Here is an 18913-nt window from a genome sequence, read left to right on the forward strand (position 1 = left end):
TTTCTATGTGCGGGAACGCGCGACAAACGCCCCAAAAAAAGCTCAAGCACTTGTTTGAGCGTCGGGCGTTTTACAGCGCGATCGTACGCGCTGTAAAACGCCCAGGTGAGAACCATTCCCATAGGGAATCATTGGTTCTTGCCTGTTGTGCGTTTTACAGCGCGTAGGAACGCGCTGTAAAACGCTCAGGTGTGAACCCAGCCTTATAGTGTTGATCACGAATATTCGAATTTCAAATTTTTATCGCGAATATAGGTACTTCGAAAATTCTCGAATATTTCAAATATAGTTATATATATATTCGTAATTTCGAATATTCAAATTTTTTTCCTTTTTTTTTTTTTTTAATCAGTACACATGATCCCTTCCTGCTTCTAGCTTGTGGGCCAATAAGAAGGCTGCAATATACTTGACTTTAGGAGTAGTAGTGTTTGCGAATTTTGCTCTATATTAATTTTTTCTAATATTCGCTATATTGCTATATATTCTTGTTTTACAATATTGCGAATATTCGAAAAAACGAAGTTAAAGCAATATAGCGAATATTCGAAAAAAATGAATATAGAGCAACTTAGCTAATATAGTGCTATAATCATTTTTTTTTATAGTTGTCATTTTTTTCCAATCTGAACTTCAGATGAGAAAAAAATTACAACTATTAGAGAAAGAAGATTATAGCACTATATTAGCGCTTGACTTGCACTGAAGACGTCTAATAGACATTTTAGGAAAAACACATGCTAAAAACAAGTAAGTGCCCCATCGTTTAATCTCTGTCGGCAGTTAATACTTCTATCAGAACGACGAGCATAAATATAGTGACAGATTCTTTTTACTCCTGGTTTAAAGCTTTACATACACTGTGTGCTCTTGACATAAAGACTTAAGCCTCATTCATACATAAGTGTTTCGATCAGTGATTTCCATCAGTGAATGTGAGCCAAAACAAGGATTGGAGCCTCCACAGATATAAGGTATAAGGGCTTATTCATATGGCCGTAGAATTTTGCGTTCTGCAAGTTGCGGATCCGCAAAACAAGGATACCGACCGTGTGCATTCCGAATTTTGTGGACCCCACATGGCCAACACATACAGTAGGACATGATCTGTCTGTTTTGCGGGACAGCGGAACAGCACACGGTGTCCCCATGTTTTGTGGCCCCATTGAAATGAATAGGTCAGCACCCCTTCCACAAAATTGCGGAACGGATGCCGACCCATTCATATGGTTGTCTAAATGAGACCTAAGGGAAAGATCTGCACCTGTTCTGTGTTTAGAGCTGCACCTGGTTTTGGCGCACAATCACTGAAATGTGAATGAGGCATTAGGAGCATAGCCTCTACATAATTTCGTCCTATCCACCGCCTGATTCTAAATGTAAGGCAGTTTCCTTGCAGTCTTACATTTAAACCATTTTCTATGACTAAACCAGGCGTAGAAAATGATAAATGAGACAGGCCGGCCTTCCTACCCACACCATGCCCACTTTTTGAGACCTGACGTGAATGGGGAAGAATTTGCAGATTCTGTTGATATACGCAATATAAGTGGTTTATTTTGGTTCCTTAAAGGGAACCTGTCACCGGGATTTTGTGTATAGAGCTGAGGACATGGGTTGTTAGATGGCCACTAGCACATCCGCAATACCCAGCCCCCATAGCTCTCTGTGCTTTTATTGTGTCAAAAAACCGATTTGATACATATGCAAATTAACCTGAGATGAGTCCTGTACGTGAGATGAGTCAGGGACAGGACGCATCTCAGGTTAATTTGCATATGTATCAAATCGTTTTTTTGACACAATAAAAGCACAGAGAGCTATGGGGACTGGGTATTGTGGATGTGCTAGTGGCCAACTAACAACCCATGTCCTCAGCTCTATACACAAAATCCCGGTGACAGGTTCCCTTTAAATCGTAAGTTTCTACTCAGCTCTACAGCCCCTTGTGAGCTACAATGAATATTATGCCCTTATAGTCAGTAAGGTCACTAACAGCTGTTCTTTCCTTAACCTGACAACAATCAATAACAAAGCCTGCCCCCTCTACAGCCTCCCTGGCAAACCTCTCATTATAGTTGAATATATGGAACATGTCTTCCTTAAGTTTGAAAAATGTTGCATCTAAAATCCCAATTAATATGAGGTATCCTCCAGGTTTTAGTAAACCTGAGAACTTCGAGAGACATCTGATGTAATCTTCTTGCTCTTTGCAGACAGCATCCAGGAGCCAAGCGCTGATGACACAATCTGCTGGTGGTAAGACTATCAGACCTGTGATATTTGGCTTCTCAAGGTCACATTTTACTATTTGATGAATTGCTGATTTCAATTTTTCATTCTTCTCCTGTAATTCATCACTGCAAAAAATGTGAGAAATAAGACATTTAATAGCCCAGGGCATAAATTAATAGGACATAACTTAAGTAGTTACATGGTTATTCCCATCTGTACATTTAGGGCATATGCACATGATATGCCATAAATGTCCAATAGGTGCGGGTTCTTCCTTTTGAAACCACACCTATCACTAGAAAAGGCCCTCATGTACATTGCCCCAAATGGAGTCATAGCCGCTCTTGTATGTTTCTTTCTAACTGCTATGGCACTTCTGAAAATAGCTGGATTTGCTTAGGCTACTTTCACACTCGCGTTTGGTGCGGATCCGTCATGGATCTGCACAAACGCATCCGTTCAGATAATACATCCGTCTGCATCCGTTCAGAATGGATCCGTTTGTATTATCTTTAACATAGCCAAAATGGATCTGTCTTGGCAATGTTAAAGATAATACAACCGAAACCATTCATAACGGATGCAGATGGTTGTATTATAAGTTGGGTTGAGCGAACCAGAACTGTAAAGTTCCGGTTTGTACCGAACTTTAGGATTTTTGAACCCCAGACCCGAACCCAAACGTTTCAGTAAAAGTTTGGGTTCGATGTTCGGCGAGTTAATGGCGCCTTTTGAAAGGGTGCAGAGCAGCCAATCAACAAGTGTTTAACTCGTGTGCCCTTAGAAGCCATCACAGCCATGCCTACTAATGGCATAGCTGTGATTGGCCAGTGCAGCATGTGACCCAGCCTCTATATAAGCTGGAGTCATGTAGCGCTGCACGTCACTCTGCTCTGATTAGTGTAGGGATAAGATGCTGCTGCTGTGAGGGAAAGAATAGGACAGAATCTTTAATCAGAAGTGCTTGTTAACTCAGCGATCTACCTAGATTTTGTTTTGTGGGTGCAGTGCACAATCTTTTTACCCTGCCCTGAGCCCAGTGACCCAGAAAAATAACTTTTATCAGTCTGTTAGTTAGGTGGGCGGCAGTGGCCATTTTATGCAAGTTCTGTGCACCAGCACAGCATATGTTCATTTGTGACAGTCAAATAGCTTGAAATACTGCAATTATATTCTGGGTTTAATTAACGCTACAGCATATAGCAAGGGCAGTTTTGACTGCAGATACTGTGGGCAGCTCATGGGTTAAATCCCTCATGTCTTCTGCCGGCATTGTAGTTTCTCCTAAAGGGGGGAGGGGTTATTCCTTTAGCACTGTGTAGTTTTCTCCTTTATCCCCCCCACCCTTTTCCCCTGGTTCAGATTTATGGTCTCTCCTGTCCCTTCCCCTAGAGTTAATAAATAGGAGGGCTTATCACAGCTCGGTCTCTTTTCACCGGCACCTTCAACAGGAATTTTCTCCTGCAGGTATGGCCAACGAGAGGGCAGTTTTGGCAGCCATCGCTGCCAAGCTACAGTCTGAGGGACCGGATTTCTTGTCCCGATTATTGGCTGGCTTTAACCGCCTCCGGACCGCCTAAGGCAGATCTGCGGTCCGGAGGCGGCAGTTCTGCGCAGAGTGACACATATACGCGTCATCTCGCGAGAGCCGAGATTTCCTGTGAACGCGCGCACACAGGCGCGCGCGTTCACAGGAACTGAAGGTAAGCGAGTGGATCTCCAGCCTGCCAGGCTGGAAATGTGATTTTTTTAACCCCTGACAGGTATATTAGACGCTGTTTTGATAACAGCGTCTAATATACCTGCTACCTGGTCCTCTGGTGGTCCCTTTTGTTTGGATCGACCACCAGAGAACACAGGTAGCTGTGTAAAGTACCACAAAACACTACACTACACTACACCCCCCCTGTCACTTATTAACCCCTTATGAACCCCTGATCACCCATGATCACCCCATATAGACTCCCTGATCACCTGATCACCCCCCTGTCATTGATCACCCCCCTGTCAGGCTCCGTTCAGACGTTCGTATGATTTTTACGGACCCGCAGTTTAAATACCCCACATGTGACCCCATTTCGGAAAGAAGACACCCCAAGGTATTCCGTGAGGGGCATATTGAGTCCATGAAAGATTGAAATTTTTGTTCCAAGTTAGCGGAAAGGTAGACTTTGTGAAAAAATACAAAAAAAAAAGAACAATTTCCGCTAACTTGTGCCAAAAAAAAAAATTCTATGAACTCGCCATGCCCCTCATTGAATACCTTGGGGTGTCTTCTTTCCAAAATGGGGTCACATGTGGGGTATTTATACTGCCCTGGCTTTTTAGGGGTCCTAGGTGGGCAAAGGGGCACACATTCCAAAGAGCACCTTTAGGATTTCACAGGTCATTTTTAACACATTTTGATTTCAAACTACTTACCACACATTAGGGCCCCTAGAATGCCAGGGCAGTATAACTACCCCACAAGTGACCCCGTTTTGGAAAGAAGACACACCAAGGTATTCCGTGAGAGGCATGGCGAGTTCCTAGAATTTTTTATTTTCTGTCACAAGTTAGCAGAAAATGATGATTTTTTTTTGGATTTTTTTTTTCTTACAAAGTCTCATATTCCACTAACTTGTGACAAAAATAAAAAATTCTAGGAACTCGCCATGCCCCTCACGGAATACCTTGGGGTGTCTTCTTTCCAAAATGGGGTCACTTGTGGGGTAGTTATACTGCCCTGGCAATTTAGGGGCCCATATGTGTGAGAAGTAGTTTGCAATCAAAATGTGTAAAAAATGGCCTGCGAAATCCGAAAGGTGCACTTTGGAATATGTGTCCCTTTGCCCACCTTGGCTGCAAAAAAGTGTCACACATGTGGTATCGCCGTACTCAGGAGAAGTTGGGGAATGTGTTTTGGGGTGTCATTTTACATATACCCATGCTGGGTGAGATAAATATCTTGGTCAAATGCCAACTTTGTATAAAAAAAAATTGGAAAAGTTGTCTTTTGCCAAGATATTTCTCTCACCCAGCATGGGTATATGTAAAATGACACCCCAAAACACATTCCCCAACTTCTCCTGAGTACGGCGATACCAGATGTGTCACACTTTTTTGCAGCCTAGGTGGGCAAAGGGACCCACATTCCAAAGTGCACCTTTCGGATTTCACCGGTCATTTTTTACAGATTTTGATTGCAAACTACTTCTCACACATATGGGCCCCTAAATTGCCAGGGCAGTATAACTACGCCACAAGTGACCCCATTTTGGAAAGAAGACACCCCAAGGTATTTTGTGATGGGCATAGTGAGTTCATGGAAGTTTTTATTTTTTGTCACAAGTTAGTGGAATATGAGACTTTGTAAGAAAAAATAAAAAATAAAAAAAAATCATCATTTTCCGCTAACTTGTGACAAAAAATTAAAAGTTATATGAACTCACTATGCCCATCAGCGAATACCTTAAGGTGTCTACTTTCCGAAATGGGGTCATTTGTGGGGTTTTTCTACTGTCTGGGCATTGTAGAACCTCAGGAAACATGACAGGTGCTCAGAAAGTCAGAGCTGCTTCAAAAAGCGGAAATTCACATTTTTGTACCATAGTTTGTAAACGCTATAACTTTTACCCAAAACATTTTTTTTTGCCCAAACATTTTTTTTAATCAAAGACATGTAGAACAATAAATTTAGCGAAAAATTTATATATGGATGTCGTTTTTTTTGCAAAATTTTACAGCTGAAAGTGAAAAATGTCATTTTTTTGCAAAAAAATCATGACATTTTGATTAATAAGCCAGCCAGCTCAGCATGTTAACCCACAAAGGAGCTCTCCCTCCACCTCTCCTGGATGTTGCTCCGACCACCACTCTAGGCGCAGGTCGGAATCCAATTGGCATAGCTGTTCCCGTCACCGCTCACGATCCTCGCGGCGGATCCGCAGAAATGTCCGCTCCAGGTGTTCTCATTGACGGTCACCTTTATTATCGGAGGTCAGCTCCTGCAGGGCTAGTTCTGGCAGGTCACATTCACGCCGGAGGCGGGGAGCCACTCACTCGGCCAGAAGGTCATCCCGCGGGGCCAGTCGGGTCAGCACGGTCCATGAGTCGGATCCTCCAGTTGTTCCTGTGGAGCCTTCTCCTATTTCTACTGGCGGTAATTTTTATTTTACAGGGGCCTTGGGTTCAGCATATATGGGTCAGCAGTTACTGCCGGTCCTTAAGGCATTGCTGTCGCAACTGGATCCGGTGGGTTCTCATACGCCCCCCAAGCCTACTGCCCCTGGTGTTCCTACGCCTTTTGCCAGCGATCAAAAAGAATCCTTATTATGCGGCCTCTCCCCTCTGGGAGCGCATTTAGACATTGATACTAAAAATAAAATTTGGAACAACCAGTATGTTGATATTTGGTCCTTGATCACAGTCAACCAGCACACGGTTGATAAGAAGCGTAGGCCCAACTCCAATAGATTTATTGATCGCAGGCCTAAGGTGGCTCACACCATGGGTAATTGGTTACAAGTTTTTACAGTCTTAGGCTATGTTATGGGACTGCACAGGTGGTTGCACAGAGCCACTAGCACAGCAGAAGAGGGAGCAGGGTGCAAAAGTGGAGCGGCCGTCCCCTAGACAGTACGCCTGCTACTGCCCACCTTAGAAAGGGACCAAGCACACCAATGCCAGCACCAAGGAGTTCCCTGGTGTGGCAGTTCTTCAGACAATGTGCTGAGGATATGACACGAGTGGTTTGCATGCTGTGCAATCAGAGCCTGAATTGAGGCATAAACGTTCTCAACCTGAGCACAGCCTGCATGACCAGGCATCTAAGTGCAAAGCATGAGCTGCAGTATAGTACACACCTTAAAAACCAAGAAAGGTCTCTGGCTCCTCCTGCTTCCTCTTCAGGTGCAGTATCGGCTTCTTCATCCACCTCTGGAGTGAGTGCCACCTGCCACCCCGCAAACAGAGTATCTGCCATCAACACCACCACCTGAGTCACCAAGCATCTCCACAATGTCCCACGGAAGCGTTCAGCTCTCCATCTCCCAAACACTAGAGTGGAAGAGAAAGTTCCCCCCCTACCCACCCACGATACCTGGCCCTGAATGCCAGCATTTCTAAACTGCTGGCCTTTGAAATGCTGTCATTCCGTCTGGTGGAGACGGAGAGTTTTAAAAGCATTATGGCGGTGGCTGTCCACAGTTTGTCGTGCCCAGCCGCCACTACTTTTCCAGGCGTGCCATCCCTTCCTTGCACAACCGAGTGGGGGACAAAATCAGGTGTGCACAGTGCAACGCCATATGTGGCAAGGTCCACCTAACTATGGATACGTGGACCAGTAAGCACGGTCAGGGCCGTTATATCTTCCTAACAACACACTGGGTAAATGCAGTGGCGGCTGGGCCTGAGGTGGATAGCAGTTTGGTGCATGTCCTTCCACCACCGAGGAATGCAGGGCGCTTCTCTTTGCCTCCTGTTTCTTCCACCTCCTACTCCGCTTCCTCATCCTCTACCGGCTCATTATCCCATTAGCGTAACACCTTCACCACCAACTTCATCGCAGCCAGGGGTAAACGACAGCAGGCAGTTTTAAAATGGGGACAAACCCCACACCGTGCAGGAGCTGTGGATGGGCCTTGAACAACAGACAGATGAGTGGTTGGTGCCAGTGAGCCTCAAGCCCGGCCTGGTGGTGTGCGATAATGGGCAAAATCTCGTAGCAGCTCTGGGACTAGCCGGTTTGACGCACATCCCTTGCCTGGCGCATGTGCTGAATTTGCTGGTGCAGAGGTTCCTTATAAATTACCCTAGAAAGTGTGGGCTGTCTGTGCGCATTTTCGGCATTCTCATCCTGCTGCTGCTCGCCTGTCAGCGCTGCAGCGTAACTTCGGCCTTCCAGCTCACCGCCTCATATGCAACGTGCCCACAAGGTGGAACTCCACCTTGCACATGCTGGCCAGACTGAGCGAGCAGCAGCAGGCGATAGTGGACTTTCAGCTGCAGCACGCACGGGTGAGTCGCTCTGTGGAACAGCACCACTTCACCACCAATTACTGGGCCTCCATGCAAGTCCTGTGTTCCTTGTTGGACTGTTTTGAGTACTCCACCAACATGGCGAGTGTCGATAATGCCGTTCTCAGCGTTACTATCCCACTTCTATGCCTCCTTGAAAAAATGCTGCTGGCAATGATGGAAGAGGATGTGGCACAGGAGGAGGAAGAGGGATCATTTCGTAGGGTTTCTGGCCAGTCATTAACAAGTGGCTCTGAGGGTGGGTCCCTGTACCCACAAACGCCAGGTACACAGTTGTCCAGCCATGACACTGTTCTGGAGGATGACGAGGTGGAGGAGGAGCAACAGTGTTCACAGCAGGGTGGTACCCAAACCAGCTCATGGCCATCACTGGTGCGTGGCTGGGGGGATACAGAGGACACAGACGATACACCTCCCACAGAAGACAGCTTTTCGTTGCCTCTGGGCAGCCTGGCACACATGAGCGATTACATGCTGCAGTGCCTCCGCAACGAGCGCCGAGTTGCCCACATTCCAACTTGTGCTGATTACTGGGTGGCCACGCTGCTGGATCCCCGTTACAAGGACAACGTACCATCCTTAATTACGTCACTGGAGCGTGATCGAATGATGCATGAGTACAAGCGCACGCTGGTAGACGCGCTGCTGGTGGCATTCCCACCTGACAGCAGGGGCACAGTGGAAGCACAAGGCAAAGGCAGAGGATGAGGAAGAGGTCGCCAACGCAGCTGGGGCACCGCCAGCACCTCAGAAGGCAGGGTTAGCATGGCCGACATGTGGAAAAGCTTTGTCAGCACGTCACAACAACCAGCACCACCAGCTGATATGGAACGTCTTAGCAGGAGGCAGCATTTCACAAACATGGTGGAGCAGTATGTGTGCACACGCCTACACGTACTGAATGACGGGTCTGCCCCCTTCAACTTCTGGGTCTCCAAATTGGGCACATGGCCTGAGCTTGCCCTTTACGTCCTGGAGGTGCTGCCCTGCCCTGCAGCCAGTGTATTATCTGAACGTGTGTTTAGCACGGCAGTTGGTGTTATCACAGACAAGCGCAGCCGCCTGTCCACAGCTGGACAAGCTCACATTCATTAAAATGAACCAGGCATGGATCCCACAGGACTTGTCCGTACCTTGTGCAGAATAGACATGTATACCAGCCTTAACCAGCCATTATTATACTACAGCGCAATTGCTCATTGTTGTATTTTGGATATTTCACACTCTTTTGGAGTGCACCCTAATAAATAAAGAAATTATATTAAAACCAAAAACCAGTTTTGGCTACCTTGTCCTCCTCCACCGCCGCTTCCACCTAGACTGCTACGTCTACCGCCTCCTCAAACTCCTACTCCGTATGGACCTCGACCTCATAAATCAAGTTTTTTTATTTTTTTATTTGTACGTATTTTATTTTATGTAATTTCACTTATTTGTTTGTTACATTTTCGGCTGAAATTCACCAATTTTTGGGTGTGATATACCACTGCTATACCTAGTAGACCGGTAACATTTCACTAATTTGTCTGTTGCATATTCGGGTGACATTCACCCATTTTTGGGTGTGATATACCCCGGTACCTAGTAGACAGGTAAAAACATTTCACTCATTTGTAAGTTAAAGGCAAGAGGGGTGCGGTTACCATGACTTGAAGCAAGGAGCCCACGCGCACATCCCTTCCGGTTGACTAGCTCCCAGCCCTTGTGAAACGACGTTCCACCCACCACCCTGTTGCCCTGCTGCCCTGCTGCCTTTCTGACCTGCCGACCCCGCTGCTCAGTCGCTCTGTTCTGTTGTGTGTGATACGCTGCCTTGCTGGTTTCTGGACTTGGAGCGAGAGAGGGAGCTGAGCACAGACACAGACAGAGGATCGGATGTGAGAGAGGAGATGCGGACGTGAGAGGAGGAGGACTGCTGTGTATGGAGAGATTGCCTGTGCTTCAGCACCCTCCCCCTGGATGACAACCGCAGCTGAGGTGAGACATACAGGCCCCGCTGCCGGACTGGAACTGTGGCTACCAGACAGGCTGATATATTGAGGTGAGGCAAGCTGTTTTAAGTGGGTGGCAGCTGGGGGGATCGGGGTGGCCAAACCGGTCCAAAGTTCATTTCCTGGGATTCGGTTGGCGTCCTCCCCCCCCGCCCCCTGATAGCCTATACCCTGAAGACAAGCCTGGATTTTGGTACTGCAGAGGGGCAGGTTGCGGTTGCGAATGGAGTTACTGCACGGCAGCTCTGACTCTATAAAGTTGGAGAGAGAGAGAGGCATTGATCCCGAACCTAGAAACAGGGGTAGGGGGCTACCTACCCCAAAGTCAGCCACGTAAAGCCAATACGGAGAGGCTAGCTGAAAACCCGATCCGGGGTGCGCATAAAACAGTTATTAATGCTGGGAACGGATGATAGTGTCTCTTTAGAATTTGTGTAATATGAATACAAAAACATGTGGAGGCTCCCTTCCCCCCTCCCCCTGAGGGCAAAATTGCCTTTTTTTATTTTTATTTTAAGAATACCGCAAGACTGTAAGATTCCGGACCTTTCCCTTTTTTTTTTTTTACTCCCCTTTATATGCAAAGTGGTAATACTCCCTGTCCTCCCTACTAACATTATTAATAACGCTTGGGACTAACTTGAACCTTTATTTTGCACTGCTTATTGGGTGGCACTGTGGGCCTACGGCCTGGTCAACACTCATGTTGAGGGGGTGATGAGGAGTTGTACTTGAATGAAGTACTGCATGAATTACTAATAACTAACAATGTCTGGGATCAATTTGAATTTTCATAACTGCAGTGTTTGACCAGTCCGTGTTGTAGGCCAGCGGTCTCATGACTACCAAGGCTGTGCCCGGGTTGAGGAACTGCATTTGAAAGAATTACTGTATCAAGCACTAATAACTAAGTAATAACGTGTTTTGAATGAACTACTGTATGAATCAACAATTCACATATGAAAACTGAACTGTATATACTATTCTATCAAAGTGCTGATTGTAAACAGTAGATTAAATATTGATGGTTATATAAGCGGTAGCAAAATAAAAAAAAAAAAGGAAATCGAAAAAAAGAAAAGGGGAAAACAAAAAGATTTAAAAAAGGGGTGGGAGAAAAAAAAGGAAAGAAGGGAGAAAGAGGAGGAGAAGGGAAGGGAAAGGAAGGAAGGGGGAGGAGGGAGAGAGGGAGGGAAGGAGAAGGAAGAGAAGAAAAAAAATAAAGAAAAGAAGAAAGGAAGAAAGGAAAAAAATATATATAAGAAAAGGGGTTCTTAAATGTCCAGACAGGGGGCAAGAAAAAAAGGGAAAACCCAACCAGAATTAAATACCTCGATTTCCCCGATGTTTAAGCGGGCAGAAAGATTGAAACAACAAGTGCTGACTAATATAAGTGGACAGACTAGCCTTCCTAGGAGGAAGAAGGAAGATATATCCCAAATCCAGGAGGGGGAGCCTCCTAGGTCGATAGAGAACGCCACCATGAGATTATCTGCCATTGAACTTCAGCCTGGGGAGAGTGGAAATAAACATTTAAAAGAGGCTGAAAAAACTGTCCCCACTCAGGAGGAACAGGCGCCTAGTTTGCAGGATATATTTCAAGAAATAAAAAAATGTAACCTGGCAATACAGGACCTCTCTCTCCAGACTGGAAATATCAAGGACGGATTTACAAAAATATAAAGAAAGGTTATTAGAAGTAGAGAAGAGAACATCTGATTCTGAGGACCTACTGCAGACAATAGTTAACCCCTTAAGGACTCAGCCCTATTTCACCTTAAGGACTTGGCCATTTTTTGCTAATCTGACCAGTGTCACTTTAAGTGCTAATAACTTTAAAACACTTTGACTTATCCAGGCCATTCTGAAATTGCTTTTTCGTCACATATTGTACTTCATGACACTGGTAAAATGAAGTAAAAAAAATACATTTTTTTGCATAATAAAAATACCTAATTTACCAAAAATTTGAAAAAATTGCAAATTTCAAAGTTTCAGTTCCTCCACTTCTGTAATACATAGTAATACCCCCAAAAATTGTGATGACTTATTTTGGGAATGATATTTTATTTTTGGGGGATATTACAAGGCTTAGAAGTTTAGAAGCAAATCTTGAAATTTTTCAGAAATTTGAAAAAACCCAATTTTTAGGGACCACTACAGGTCTGAAGTCACTTTGCGAGGGTTACATAATAGAAACCGCCCAAAAATGACCCCATTCTATAAACTACACCCCTCAAGGTATTCAAAACTGATTTTTACAAACTTCGTTTACCCTTTAGGTGTTGCACAAGAGTTATTGGCAAATGGGGACGAAATTTGAGAATTTCATTTTTTTGCCTAATTTTCCATTTTAACCCATTTTTTCCACTAACAAAGCAAGAGTTAACAGCCAAACAAGAATGTATCTTTATTGCCCTGACTCTGCCGTTTAGAGAAACACCCCTTATGTGGCCGTAAACTACTGTACGGCCACACAGCGGGGCATAAAGTGAAAGGTGCGCTGTATGGTTTTTGGAAGCCAGATTTTGCTGGACAGTTTTTTTGACACCATGTCCCATTTGAAGCCCCCTGATGCACCCCTAGAGTAGAAACTCCATACAAGTGACCCCATCTAAGAAACTACACCCCTCAAGGTATTCAAAATTGATTTTACAAACTTTGTTAACCGTTTAGGTGTTGCACAAGATTTAATGGAAAATAGAGATACAATTTCAAAATTTCACTTTTTTGGCAGATTTTCAATTTTAATATTTTTTTTCCAGTTACAAAGCAAGGGTTAACAGCCAAACAAAACTCAATATTTATGGCCCTGATTCTGTAGTTTACAGAAACACCCCATATGTGGTTGTAAACTGCTGTATGGGCACACGGCAGGGCGCAGAAGGAAAGGAATGCCATACGGTTTTTGGAAGGCAGATTTTGCTGGAATGTTTTTTTTGACATCATGTCCCATTTGAAGCCCCCCTGTTGCACCCCTAAAGTAGAAACTCCAAAAAAGTTACCCCATTTTATAAAGTGCGGAATAGGGTGGCAGTATTGTTAGTACTAGTTTAGGGTACATATGATTTTTGGTTGCTTTATATTACACTTTTTGTGCGGCAAGGTAACAAGAAATCGTTTTTTTCTTGTTATTTACAACATTCATCTGACAGGTTAGATCATGTGGTAATTTTATAGAGCAGGTTGTCACGGACGCGGCGATACCTAATATGTATACAATTTTTTTATTTATGTAAGTTTTATACAATAACTTTTAGTTAAGCCATAGTTATTTCAGTTTTTGGGCGATTATCTTGAGTAGGGTCTAATTTTTTGCGGGATGAGATGACGGTTTGATTGGCCTTACTTTAGGGTGCATATGACTTTTTTATCGCTTGCTATTACACTTTTTGTGACGTAAGATGACAAAAAATGGCTTTTTTTACACCGTTTTTATTTTTATTTTTTTACGGTGGTCATCTGAGGGGTTAGGTCATGTGATATTTTTATAGAGTTAGTCGATACGGACGCGGCGATACCTAATATGTATACTTTATTTTTATTTATGTAAGTTTTACACAATGATTTTATTTTTGAAACCAAAAAAATCATGTTTTAGTGTTTCCATAGTCTAAGAGCCATAGTTTTTTCAGTTTTTGGGCGACTATCTTGAGTAGGGTCTCATTTTTTGCGGGATGAGATGACAGTTTTATTGGTAATATTTTGGCGTACATGCGACTTTTTTGATCACTTTTATTACCCTTTTTGGGAAGTAAGGTGGGCAAAATTTCAATTTACTCATAGTTTTTATTTTTTTATTTTTATGGCGTTCACTGTGCAGGGAAAGTAACATGACCGTTTTATAGATCAGGTAGTTATGGATGCGGCGATACCTAATATGTGTAGTTTATTTATTTTTTTAATTTTTATTCAGTGATAAATGTTTTTTTTTTTATCTTAACTTTTTTCACTTTTTTTTTACATTTTTTTGACCCAGACCCACTTGGTTCTTGAAGATCCAGTGGGTCTGATGTCTGTATAATACAGTACAGTACAATATATATTGTACTGTACTGTATTTTACTTACACTTTGTCTGAACAGATCTATGCCTTTAGCACAGATCTGTTCAGCACCATGGACAGCAGGACGCCTGAGAAGGCGTCCTGTTGCCATGGGAACCTTCCCCATCTGCCACAACTTCGCAGACGGGGAATGGTGAGCGCGGGGCTGTGGGGGGCTGTCGGGGGCTGTCGGGGGGGGCTCTCTCCCTCTCCATCGGGGGGCTGCAAAGGCACAGCAGCCCCCCGATGGGAGAGGGAGGGAGCCCCTTAACCCTGACAGTTAACCTTTTCCATACCGCAGTCCATACGCACCGCGGTATGGAAAGGGTTAAACGGCTGACATCTGCACACATGTCAGCCGTTTATACCAGAGTGTCAGCAATGTGCTGACACTCTGGTATACCACTGTACACCAACGAATTTTCAAGGGGAGGCGGGCGGGGGATCGCGATCCCGCCTGCCGCACCGCCCGCCTCCCGCAACGCCCCCACCGCCCACAACCCCCCCCCTGCACCACCCGCCAGGATAAAATCGTGCAGGGGTGCAGGGGGGGGTCCAAAATCCTTATTTTAGGCACTCTAAAGTTTCTGATCCCCGCGGTCAGGGACCGCGGGGATCAGAAACTGCAAAAGGCGCAGCAAACCGCAGGTCTGAATTAGCCTGTGGTTTGCTGCGATCGCAGACAGGGGGGGGGGTATCAGCGATCGCCAGCATCCTGTTCAGATTAACCCCTGGGGCGCCACAATCACTATTTAAACTTAGTACGTACCGGTACGCCCTGAGTCCTTAAGGGGTTAAAGGGCTTCTGTCACCTCACTAAACCTTTTTTTTTTTGCTTACTTATAATCCCTACACTGCGATTTATGCCTACATAATTTAATTAATCATTTTGGTCCAGTAGATTTTGTTTAAAACGTGCTTTTAAAATATGCAAATTACCTTGCTACCAGCAAGTAGGACGGCTACTTGCTGGTAGCAGCCACATCCTCCGATCCTAAAGACGCCCCCTCCGCATGTTGATTGACAGGGCCAGGGAACGGAATCGTTCTCTGCTGGCCCTGCCTGTTTGCATTCAAAATCTGGCGCCTGCACCGCGGCCGTACATGTCTTCAATCGGCGCAGGCGCACTGACAGGCGGCCTTTCGCTCGGCCGCTCCATCCTCAATGCGCCTGCGCCAATGACGTCACATCTTCACCCGACGCAGGCGCATTGAGGATGAAGCGGCCGAGAGAGCGCAGGCGCCAGATTTTTTATGCAAACAGGCAGGGCCAGCAGAGAACGATTCCATTCCCTGGCCCTGTCAATCAACATGCGGAGGGGGCGTCTTTAGGATAGGAGGATGCCGCTGCTACCAGCAAGTAGCCGCCCTACTTGCTGGTAGCAAGGTAATTAGCATATTTTAAAAGCACATTTTAAACAAAATCTACTGGACCAAAATGATTAATTAGATTATGTAGGCATAAATCGCAGTGTAGGGATTATAAGTAAGCAAAAAAAAAAAGGTTTAGTGGGGTGACAGAAGCCCTTTAAAGAAAAAACTATGTTAAAGGAGATGTCTGAGGTTTCCGGAGGGAGTGGAGGGACGAGACCCCTGTGGCTTTATACAAACTTGGCTAAGGGAACAATTGGGTCAGGATATCTCAGACTATATCTCAGACTATAAAAATTTTATAGAGCAAGCTCATAGACTTTCGGCAAGGCTCCCCCCTTCCCGGTACAAGACCACGACCAATAATAATTAACTTCCTATCGGTTAGGGATAAGGAGGCGGTATTTCGCAGGGCAAGAAATAAAGGGAAGTTAGAATATGTGGGTATTCTCCGATTATGCAAGAGAAACAGTGAGAGAAAGAAGCCACTATATTGATGTACAAACCGAATTCCCAAAAAGTTGGGACACTAAACAAATTGTGAATAAAAACTGAATGCAATGATGTGGAGATGGCAAATGTCAATATTTTTTTGTAATAGAACGTAGATGACAGATCAAACGTTTAATCCGAGTAAATGTATCATTTTAAAGGAAAAATACGTTGATTCAAATTTTCACGGTGTCAACAAATCCCAAAAAAGTTGGGACAAGTAGCAATAAGAGGCTGGAAAAAGTAAATTTGAGCATAACGAAGAGCTGGAAGACCAATTAACACTAATTAGGTCAATTGGCAACATGATTGGGTATAAAAAGAGCTTCTCAGAGTGGCAGTGTCTCTCAAAAGCCAAGATGGGTAGAGGATCACCAATTCCCACAATGTTGCGCAGAAAGATAGTGGAGCAATATCAGAAAGGTGTTACCCAGCGAAAAATTGTAAAGACTTTGCATCTATCATCATCAACTGTGCATAACATCATCCGAAGATTCAGAGAATCTGGAACAATCTCTGTGCGTAAGGGTCAAGGCCGTAAAACCATACTGGATGCCCGTGATCCCCGGGCCCTTAAACTAAACTGCACCACAAACAGGAATGCTACTGTAAAGGAAATCACAGAATGGGCTCAGGAATACTTCCAGAAACCATTGTCAGTTAACACAATGCACCGTGCCATCCGCCGTTGCCAGCTGAAACCCTACAGTGCAAAGAAGAAGCATTTCTAAGCAAGATCCACAAGCTCAGGCGTTCTCACTGGGCCAGGGATCATTTTAAATGGAGTGTGGCAAAATGGAAGACTGTTCTGTGGTCAGACGAGTCATGATTCGAAGTTCTTTTTGGAAATCTGGGATGCCATGTCATCTGGACCAAAGAGGACAAGGACAACCCAAGTTGTTATCAACGCTCAGTTCAGAAGCCTGCATCTCTGATGGTATGGGGTTGCATGAGTGCGTGTGGCATGGGCAGCTTGCATGTCTGGAAAGGCACCATCAATGCAGAAAAATATATTCAGGTTCTAGAACAACATATGCTCCCATCCAGACGTCATCTCTTTCAGGGAAGACCCTGCATTTTTTAACAAGATAATGCCAGACCACATTCTGCATCAATCACAACATCATGGCTGCGTAGGAGAAGGATCCGGGTACTGAAATGGCCAGTCTGCAGTCTAGATCTTTCACCTATAGAGAACATTTGGCGCATCATAAAGAGGAAGGTGCAACAAAGAAGGCCCAAGACGATTGAACAGTTAGAGGCCTGTATTTGACAAGAATGGGAGAGCATTCCTATTTCTAAACTTGAGAAACTGGTCTCCTCGGTTCCCAGACGTCTGTTGAGTGTTGTAAGAAGAAGGGGAGATGCCACACAGTGGTGAAAATGGCCTTGTCCCAACTTTTTGGGGATTTGTTGACACCATGAAATTCTGATTCAACATATTTTTCCCTTTAAAATGGTACATTTTCTCAGTTTAAACTTTTGTTCCGTGATTTATGTTCTATTCTGAATAAAATATTAGAAGTTGGCACCTCCACATCATTGCATTCAGTTTTTATTCACGATTTGTATAGTGTCCCAACTTTTTTGGAATCCGGTTTGTAAAAAAAAACACTGCACCAAAATAACTTCAAGTATTCAATGATGTTTCCGAGAGTTGAATGGGAGAATAAAACTAGTTTTTTTGACACAGCAGAGGCGGTGGGGGAATGGATCAAAGAGAAGATAAAAATTTGAGGCATAATTAGGGCTGGGGCACATCCGGGAGGGAGTAATGCAAGGGAGAGGGCCAGGTTTGGATGTTATCCTGGGCCAATCAGGAAGGGAGGGTTAGGGAGCAGTTTGTAGCCTGCTGCGGTGTTCGCTCCTGGGGGGGAAGTAGAAGGAGGACTGGAAAAAAGAGGAAAATAAACAACATTTTTACTGTATTAATAACTTTTTTTGTGCTGCTTTCCTCCTGTTCTACCGCCCCTTCGCTGCCTCCTTCCCCGGGCTTATATTCTGTAACAGGAAATGGATAGCGATCACTTAAATTAGACCCTATGAGAGTAATTTCATGGAACATCAGAGGGTTGAGCAAGGGAACAAAGAGAGTGGCAGTTTTTGACGAAATACATAGGTTCCTCCCTGCTATAGTCTACCTGCAAGAAACGCATCTGACAAGTGAGACAACAATTGGGGTGACTAGGCCTTGGATGCAGTGTGCTTTTCATTCAGTTTTTTATCATATGCGAGAGGGGTGAGTATTTTAATCCATAGAAACATAGATATTAAAATAATAAAAACAGTAATAGACGAGGAAGGCTGATATGTCCTTATAGACTGTATATTGGAAGGTAGAGCATGGATTATTGCAAACGTATATATATAGGGCAGAAACCAGACGATTGTATCTATTGATATATGCCTTTTGTTGATCGACTCTTGTGAGTACAATAAAACCTTTTAATAACATCAAGCCAAAGGGTGCTTCACTATTGTATCAATTTCCTTGAACCCTATAGAGGAAACCATCTGTGGAAGATTGGACCTTTTTTTGGGTGGAAAGGAAAGGTGTTGGAGCCCGGCACCATCCACTATTAACCGGAGATTATAGTCCAGAGCAGCGCGGTTCCAAAAACTCTCATTAATTGCAAACGTATATATACCTCCTCCCTTTAGATTAGATGTTTTATTAAAAATAAATGAGTTTGTACTTAAGGCAGGCGATAAACCACTTTTAGTAATGGGAGACTTTAATAACATAATGGATGGCCAAATGG

The 18913-nt window shown here is 44.3% G+C and overlaps 1 protein-coding gene across 1 annotated transcript in view; it reads right to left on the reverse strand.

Moving 5' to 3' along the window:
• Positions 1–1890: 1890 nt before the first annotated feature.
• LOC122928843 (nicotinamide N-methyltransferase-like) overlaps positions 1891–18913 on the reverse strand; it is a 127000-nt gene continuing 109977 nt past the window's right edge. The window contains exon 3 of the mRNA XM_044282110.1: positions 1891–2360. Within this exon, the coding sequence (XP_044138045.1) occupies positions 1937–2360 (424 nt within the window). The 3' untranslated portion in view covers positions 1891–1936. The remainder of the gene's footprint in view (positions 2361–18913) is intronic.

This window comes from Bufo gargarizans, chromosome 2, assembly GCF_014858855.1.
Source record: "Bufo gargarizans isolate SCDJY-AF-19 chromosome 2, ASM1485885v1, whole genome shotgun sequence".
Classification (NCBI taxonomy): domain Eukaryota; kingdom Metazoa; phylum Chordata; class Amphibia; order Anura; family Bufonidae; genus Bufo; species Bufo gargarizans.